The following is a 9,247-nucleotide window of genomic DNA, read 5'->3' as shown; positions in this document are numbered from 1 at the left end:
ACGGCATATGCCTTTAAAACCAGCAACAGTAGTAGTAGGTCAAACAGCAAACTCAACCATGTGTGGAACCAACCAAACATGACCTAGAACATGGAGTAAGAAATAGGAATAGAATATTCTTTGGTCCTAGGCCTTCCCTTCCCTTCCCTTCCCTGTTCTGTCCTGTGCCTTCCCTTGCTACGGCGTCACGTCTCCCCACACCCAACCTCTCACCGACAGGTGGGACCGGACACACGCTGGCCCCACGTGCCATCCAGCGATTGTAGACCCAACAGAGGCCACCAAGCAAAGGGCGCCGTGGAAAAGGAAAAAATAACCGTAGAGCGAGAGAAACATGTGAAAATTACGCCCCGCGCCAACGGATCATTAAACTAAACTAAAACTAAAACGATCGTAACCCCCGATTATTAACAAATTAATCCCCCCTTCCATTGCAGTTTCTGCTCCTTCCCAATCTCTGCCTATTTAATCCAAGCAAAGCCCCTCTTCCCCGTTGCCCATCCCCGCAACCCCACGACGCGAGCGAGACCCACCCACCTGTCTCCGCCGCCGCCGCGCGTCTCGAACCTTCTAGAAGTTTCGTTGCGGGGGTTCCGCGAGTTCCACGGAGAGGATGGGGGAGTACTGCGCCGCCGCCGCCGCCGCGGACGGGGATGAGCCCGCGGTGGCCGTGCGGCCGCCTCCGGCGGCCAGGCGCCCGTACGGCGAGTACGACCGCTTCTCCACCAAGCAGGTCTTCGACAACCTCCACGGCAACATCTCGCTCGACCCCGTGAGTGATTGCCCGCGCCTCCGACCCTTATCCTCTCCTCCTCCCTTCCCGTCGCTACCTTCCTCTTGTTTTGTTGCGGCGGCTGGTGGGTGGGGTTGGTCCTTGGTTGATTTGGGGTTTCTGCCCGGGCGAGTGCACCGTCGGTTTCGGCTGATTGGGGTTTCGGGATTGGGCATTGGAGCGCTTGTCCCCCTATTTTTTTTTACCAGCGTTCAGTTCCAGAAATCGCGCAGCACGCGTTTCCGTATGATAACTGTTACCTGTTTGTTTGTTTGTTTGTTTGTTCGATCCTGCGGTAGTTTACACGCTGCGATTCCATCACAGCAGTTGGCCACCCTCACCCGCGATAGGGTGCTTGTTTGTTGCGGTCGACGAAACAAGCGAAAAAAGTACTATACTACCATCGTCTCACAATTTGTTTGCTCTCAACAGTAGCTAGTACTTCTATCTGCGCATGGGCCATTTTTCTTCTTCTTCAGATTTGAGTATGCTTCTCCCCTTGTCGTGGCGTAGCAACTGCTTATTTAGCTACGCATGTGCCGTTACGTTTTAAAATTCCATGGAGTTGCTTTCCGCCGGAGAATGTTGCGCGTCAGGCAGGTCAACTCTGAGGGCGACATGTATTATGGGAGTAGTAGTTAATAAGAGGCTTGATTGGCTTGTTTAGTCCTAACGTGTTTGGGCCGTAACATGCCATGCGGCTTCCAAATAGTACTAATTTAACATGCTACAGGGAGGATCTACCAAGCTAACAAAGGGTATTGTGGGAGTAGAACACTTCATGCCTATTTTTGGCTTGGATACTTCACTGTGCTACACTCACTGCATTTACTCCTGTTGTGGTGCAGCAGGTGCTTATGGCAATTTGTAACGTCCATTCTAATGTGGATGATGAATTAGTCTCAACTGGTTTATATTTAAGCTATGTTGAAAAATTCAGTTTCCTGAGTTTGAGTACTAAGTAAAGACTAAAGAGCATTCGTACATGATGGCACTAGCATTGGATCGATTTTCAGTAACATTTAACAGGATTTCATACTGCCTACGTGTTCTTGTTGTTGGCCAATTGGTTTCCATGTTTAGTTTCACTGCTCTGCATGTGTTACCTGGTAGAACATTAACCTGCTGCTTCTTTTTTCTGAAAAAAAAAGCCTCAGCTTGTTGACCCAGCAGTTCATATTAACTGTTATATTGCTAGCATCCGATCAGAAATCGTGCAGTATGCGATTCGCTATGCAATCTGCATATGTTTGTTTGATCCTGCTGTAGTTTATATACTGCGATTTCATCCGATATCTGAGCAGTTTTCCTCACCCTCGATATGCTGGTTCGTTTGTTGTGGTCGACCAAACAAGCGAAAAAAATACTACCATGGTCTTGCATTTTATTCGCTATGAACCTATTAGTAGCTAGTACTACTAGCTGTGTGTGGGCCATTTTTCTTCTTCAAATTTGAGTATGTCTGCGTAGTCGTGGCGTATCAAATGCGTATTTAGCCCACACATGTGCTGTAGCGTTTTAAAATTCGACTGGAGAATGTTATGTGTCAGGTCAACTTTGAGAGCGACAGGTATTATGGGGGTAATAATAAGCCTTGATTGGCTTGTTTTGTTTATTAGTGTTTGGGCTAACATGAGGCTTCCAAGTACTAGCCTGTACTACATGTTAATTAAACATGGATTATACTATCATCACAGATGGTAAAGGGTATTGCTGGGAGTAAAACACTTTAGGCATTTCACTTCATCGCCATTTTTGGCTGGGATGTTTCAGTATTTTACTGTACTACACTGCATTTACTCCCGTGTGGTGCACCAGGTGCTTATTGCATTTTGTAACGTCTATTCTAATGTGGATGATGAATTTATCTCGACTGGCTCATATTTAAGCTATACTGGTTCCCTTTTACTTTCTACCATGGATAGCAATTTGCATAGGGACTTCTGCATACTAGTTGAGTATTTCAGTTTCCTGAATTTGAGTACTCTGTAAAGACTAAAGAGCATTTGTACATGATGTCAGTAGCATTGGATCAATTTTAGTAACATTTAACAGTATTTCATACTGCCTTCGTGTTCTTGCTATTGGATAGCTGGCTTCCATTTTTAGTTTAAATGCTATGCATCTGTTACAAGTAGAACATAACACCTGCTGCTTCTTTTCTGAAAACAAAAACCCTCTTATTGACCCAGCAGTCCAGTATATGGCTGTTATTGTTTGCAATAGGTTATTTGGATGTGTACTGAACTCTGAACTATTGAAGATTTAGATAATTTCAGTTGCTTGAACTAAATTATTTCTAAATTTTTGTGTACTGAACTCTGAACTATTGAAGATTTAGATAATTTCAGTTGCTTGAACTATCAATTTTTCTTTAATAACAATTGCTTCTTCTGGTATGCAGTTGGCCTGTGAATTTGTGGATACAGAGGAATTCCAGAGGTTACGGGATCTGAAACAGCTTGGTGAGTTTGCTTCCTACACTTGAGAACCCATCCTGGAACCTTTGCATTCTACGTTGCTGGAGTGGAAGAACTCCAAATGGAGTCCCATATCTTTTATTCGTTATGTCCTAGTTAAGTTAATTTAAGGGCTCATCAATGTAGTTTCATCTCAGAGAACTGTTTCCTTAGCTGCAGCTATAGTGTGTATATGGTCAAATCGGCTGTTAGTCATATAGTGTGCATACTAATTATTTTAGCCTACAGGTTTCATGCCTATAGCTAATGTTACGCTCACCCATGACAATGAAAGCTATGATTGCAACAATTTCATGATTGTGTTTATTGTCCAGTGAAAAATGAGGTGCATTGCTACTTAATTTTTTTCAGTCAACTATTACTTCTTTGTGCACCAGTGTTCACTGTATATGATTTGGGAGATTTGAGTGTTCTTAAATTTTGTTTCTAAAACGAACATATCCGTGATCTTCTCTTATGGTAAATCAAATTCTGATGGGATTTACACTATACTGTATTGATTTATATTGATGTTTGTGTAACATGCTCTATGCTTTTCAGGTCTTACGTATCTGGTGTATCCAGGTGCTGTCCACACGCGCTTTGAACATTCGCTAGGTGTTTATCAGCTAGCTGGGGAAGCTATGCAAAATCTTCAAATGAACCAGGTTTGTACCATTAAACACATACTTGCTGATATATACTGCCAAGTGACAATTTCTGTAAAGTAACGGAGAAGCTTATGCATTTTTTCAATCAACAGGGAAAAGAGCTTGGCATTGACCGTGTAGATGTGCAAACTGTGAAACTAGCAGGTTGGTGTTCTTAACTTTGTGGCTCCACTAAATTCTCGTATTAATGATCTTTGCGATTATTCGGTTCAGGTCTCCTGCATGACATTGGACATGGCCCCTTCAGTCATTTGTTTGAGCATGAGTTTCTTCCTCGTGTTGATCCAGGATCAACATCAAAATGGTGATTCTGTTTTCATATATGCTGTTGATAGTTATTATTTTCTAAATTTTCAGTTACTATACATGTGTTGTCAAGGTTTTGCCTGTTGACAGCTTTTGATCCCTTGTTACGAGGCATTCGTTGTCATGTGTCTGGCATAACATAGCATGATCATTGATTAAACCCACATATCTGAATTTCCACATGCCTGCTAATCTGTTAGATATCTTGAGATTTTGGTTGATCTCAATTAAAACTTTTTGATTTGTTCATTCAGGTCCCATGAACATATGTCTGCACTGCTGCTGGACAATATTGTTGATAAACATGCAATAGATATTGAACCTGATTATCTGAAAATTGTCAAGGTAAGCTTTACTTTCAGCACTTATGAGAGCGCAAACCAACTTTCATTGCATTTTTTAAGTATTATGACTTCTAAGTCTTACATAGATTTGTTCAATGTGCAATCTGCCATTTCTAGGGAATACTATTATAGGAAATAAAATGAGAAACCTACAGCAGTCGGAGATGACGCCCATTTGTCTAGGATACCCTATCGTGTATAGAACAGCATGATGTGCTTTGCTGTACCAAACTCTAACCTTCTAAAAAATGTTCTGCAGGAAATGATAATTGCAAGCTCTAAGTTCTCCACAACGGAGGTATGTATCTTGTTCTCTCCTGTCACTGTAATTATCTGTTCGACTGAAAATAGGTTTCTTCAGTTGGATGAAATGAAGATTGTTTCATCGCAGGGTGCGAAGGAGAAGCGTTTTCTTTACGACATTGTTGCTAATGGTCGCAATGGTATAGATGTTGACAAGTAAGGGCCTTCTTTACATTGTACTTCTGCATTCATGTATAGGCTGATCACTGTCTCTACAACCATCTGTTTATGATATAAGCTAGAATAACTGTGCAGGTTTGACTACATTGACCGCGATAGCAGAGCATGTGGCCTGGGGAGCAATTTCCAGCACTGGAGGTATACTTTGTTATCAAATGTGCTAACCTTCTTTCGCCCAATTGCCTCTTTGACCTTGTTAAGAATAGAAACACGAGAATTCCAAGGTCTGCACTGCTGTGACACACTGGCATCCCCCAGATAATTTTGTGTAGAATACATGATTATGGCGATGACAGATTATGTCAGAAAAACAATTGGCAACGTTTATTTATTGACAAGAAATGCTACCTGTGAGTTTGATCATGGGCACTTGAACAATATTTGTCAATTTCTATATCTTTAGCTAGACTTTGATCTCTGATAATAAAATAAGGACTAGTAACGGTAACAGCTACAGAACTACTTATTCCCTATAGTCTCACACACCTATATTTCCCCTTAATATGATGACTGTCTTTGCATGTTTTTTTTCTGTACATAAAAGAAATGAGTTTTCCAACATTAGCTAGCTGATATTAGGACTTTTAGATCAAATGCCCCTTGTATTTTCAATATCTTATGTCAGACATGACTAAATAATTGTTTGTTGAACTTTCAGAATAATTGTGTTATGAAGTTGTGCATATTGTGATTTGCTACTGAACTCAAGCTAGTTAAATGTGTCTTGTCCTTTTTTCTGGAAAATTCATGTGAAGTCTTTTAAACTTCCATTATTACCACACTTATTATCATTTCTTGTGGCTTATCACCATTTTTTTCAGGCTTTTACAAGGCATGCGAGTGATGGGTGATGAAATCTGCTACCCTGCCAAAGATTGTAGGTGTACTATATGACAATATTCATCTATTTAAGTTTAAACATTGATATCGTTTTTTTTCAAAAGTATCTAATATGTGACTCCACTTGGAATTATAGATCTGAGCGTCCATAAATTGTTTACCACACGTGCTGATCTGCATCGGACTGTCTATACCCATGCCAAAGTAAAGGTACATATTCTTCTTTGTAATCCTTCTGTTCTCCAACTCCAACACATTGTTCTCTCATTACATGAAAACGATATCATGGTTAAATCATATAGACCAATGAAGAGAAAAGCCACAACTAAGTCTAAACAATTGTGCTACAGCAACACGAGGACTTTCCCATAAACAGTATTAATTGTTGGTCATACTACGGTATTGTAGAAGATCGTTGAAGTGGGGTTGCCATTTTTTGGCATGAAGTTTGTTTGATGAAGCTTTTCAAGTTCTCATGTTGATTCAGTTTAGCTATAAATAAAATATTTTTCTACCGTGATCTCATTTTTTGATTTCCTTAAATCACATCACTCTTTTATGTTGCTTTCTCATTTTTACATGTCCTTTCCGTTGGATCACCAATTATACTGTTTGCTGTTTCACCCCCAAAATAGGATTCCCATTATCTACATTTTCCGGTACATTTTCTTCTCATAAATGATGGGTCTGCTTCTAACAGTCTTCAATCTTTAGGCTGTTGAACTGATGCTTGTGGATGCACTTCTTGAAGCTAATGATTATTTGGGAATAGCCTTGCATGCAGAAGACCCAGAGGAATTTTGGAAGGTTTGGTGCTCGATTAATGTTTTTTTTTTTGGCTATGTTAATGCCTTTTCTGTTAATCTATCCCTCTTAACTCTAGAACTCTGCCGTTTCCAGTTAGATGACACAATTGTTAAAAGCATTGAGACTGCTCCAAACGATGAACTGAAGAAAGCAAAAGAAATCATTCAGCGTATTCGCAGAAGACAGCTCTACAAGGTAGCAGTCCTTTCCGTTGCAAATTTGTTCTATTATTTTTTCTTGTCTTTTCTTTCAGGCTTCTCACAAGTTTTTGTGCTAAAACTGTTGATCTTATAGTAATGCACATGCTACTCCCTCCGTTCCACAATTCTTGTTTGAACTAAAACCACGACAAGGATTGTGGAACAGAGGGAATATATTAGAATGTTGCTCATTCGTTAACTCCATATGACAATTGACAGGTAAAATGAAATTCTATTAAGTGTTGCAAGCAACAATTAGCAGTTTATGTGTGTTTGTTTAGTCAACGTTTTGTTGTTTTGCTTATTTTGCTGGTCTTTGTACGTGGAGTTGGCAGACACATTGACTGGTGTAGCTTTTGAAGTGAGTTGGTGCCTGTCAAACCTAAAGGTTTCATGGAAAGCTTTTAGGCACATGTCTGTCCACCGATGGATAATGTTGACTGCTATAGGTTTTGAAGTGAGTTGGTGCCTCTGTGGAAAGCTTTTAGGTACATTCCTGTGCAATGCTGGATAACATTGCAGATTGCAGAGACAGCATCTGCACCCTGTTATTGCTAATATTCTTCTAGGAATATTTTATTGATAGAAAAATTTGCCAATATTGAACTAGATTAATTTTTTACTTACTTTTCAGACTCATAGGCATGTTTTGTTCTGTGCTGTACTTACATGATGTGCATCATCACAGTTATGTTGTGGTATTGTACTTGTTGATTCAGTTAAATTGTTTTGATTTGCAGTTCTGCAATCAATATTCTGTTCCAAAAGATAAACTGGAGCATTTCAAGGATATAACTCCACAAGACATAGTTTGTTCCCAGGTTCAAGTCTACTTCACTCATTTGAGTTGGGTGCTATGACCTAACGTCTCTGAATTATACAAGCTCACTGTTTTCAATCTCCTCTCTTCAGAAATCATCTAAGGTGCTGCTGAAGGAAGAAGACGTTGCGGTCAGCAATGTCAAGATTGATTTAACGCGTGGGAGGGACAACCCCCTTGAAAGGTTTCGATGCTTGACCACTCGTTAGACTCTGTTATTGATTTAGGCATGCAATAATCTTCCAAGTTTTAACTAGTTGCTTCCTTTTGGCATGCATAACGACCATTCCGCAGCGTCAAGTTCTTCAAGGTAACTACAATTCCCTTCCCATCTTGTATAATTATTGTGATTATTCCTTGAGAATGAGATATGCATGATTTCCACCTGGTCTAAGTAGAACTGTTGTCACACCAGGATTCCGGGTGCGAGGAGAAGTTCACGATAACTGAGGATCGGGTCAGCCACTTGCTGCCTGCCTGCAACCAAGACAGAATCGTCAGAGTGTACGCTAAAAAACCCGAGCTGGTGAGTGAAGAAAACATACGTGCAGCTAAATCAGTTACAGAACACACCAGTTTCATTTCGTTAAATCACCCAAATCTTTTGCAGGTGCAAGCGGTGTCGGAAGCCTTCGAGAACCTGCAGGTGAGGATGTATGGTGAGAAGACGCAGGTGCACGACACACCCACAAAGAAGAGGCGCATGAGATTTGACTAGACAGCCAGTCGCAGTTGCATACTACTAGGAGGACACAGCTTTACAAACAAACATGCAAGGAACATTTATACTACTACAACGGAAAAACAAGATATTCAGGTCTTAGCTGGTAATCTGCACAGGGAACACGCTGGTTATTGTACAGGTTATAGACGAACAAGAATAGTTACTCGTTAGATATGCTGACAAAGTATGGGCGTATGGCTATCAGATGCAGATAGCATGATGCATGTGCAAAGTGCTTCTAATTTTGCATGTACTACCCCCGTATGCTTACCTATATGTTGATGACATTGCTCCCAGTTACTGAAACAGTGAATATGTATCACATTCTTATGTACACATCGCTTCCCTTTGACATGGAACTGGGATTTTTGTTCCTGAGATGGAACCTGACTCATTACATTAATCATGCTACCGAGCTAACTCGCCCGAAACCAAATTACACAAATGCAGGAACGTCCGGCCATACGGCTTGGGGCTTGTGAACCATCTTTGTTCAACGCACCGCTAGGGTATCCTTGTTAGAGCATGTCTAGCACACCCCTAATCCGGAACTCTAAACCCGAGTGGATGGGGTTAACTGCGTTGTCCTTTTCTGCGTGCAAAATTAAATTGGCGGAACAGATCCGTATCATGAACCCTAAACGTGATTTCAGATTTTTGGCGTTAAACGAGTTCTTCTAAGTTCATTCGACATAATTTACAAACTTAGGCAAAATAGGACATAAATGTTCCTAAAAACTGCACTAATAAGCTAGCATGGGATTCATGTACATCACCGGGACTTGGGGGTCTTCTTTGGCATCAGCGGGAGGAGCGCGGAG

General features: G+C 40.9%; 1 protein-coding gene across 1 annotated transcript; it reads left to right on the top strand.

Moving 5' to 3' along the window:
- The first annotated feature begins 613 nt into the window (after positions 1 to 613).
- LOC124660502 (deoxynucleoside triphosphate triphosphohydrolase SAMHD1 homolog) lies at positions 614 to 8,760 on the top strand. Its single transcript, XM_047198324.1, has 18 exons — positions 614 to 772; positions 3,177 to 3,237; positions 3,793 to 3,899; positions 3,995 to 4,046; positions 4,116 to 4,206; positions 4,463 to 4,553; positions 4,812 to 4,850; positions 4,944 to 5,011; positions 5,111 to 5,173; positions 5,857 to 5,912; positions 6,012 to 6,085; positions 6,590 to 6,682; positions 6,776 to 6,877; positions 7,623 to 7,703; positions 7,795 to 7,886; positions 7,997 to 8,012; positions 8,118 to 8,228; positions 8,313 to 8,760. Exons 1-18 carry the CDS (start codon positions 614 to 616, stop codon positions 8,418 to 8,420), a joined length of 1,464 nt encoding a protein of 487 aa, XP_047054280.1. The 3' UTR covers positions 8,421 to 8,760.
- Positions 8,761 to 9,247: the final 487 nt, after the last annotated feature.

This window comes from Lolium rigidum, chromosome 6, assembly GCF_022539505.1.
Source record: "Lolium rigidum isolate FL_2022 chromosome 6, APGP_CSIRO_Lrig_0.1, whole genome shotgun sequence".
NCBI lineage: Eukaryota > Viridiplantae > Streptophyta > Magnoliopsida > Poales > Poaceae > Lolium > Lolium rigidum.
This window is presented reverse-complemented; position numbering and strand designations above follow the sequence as displayed.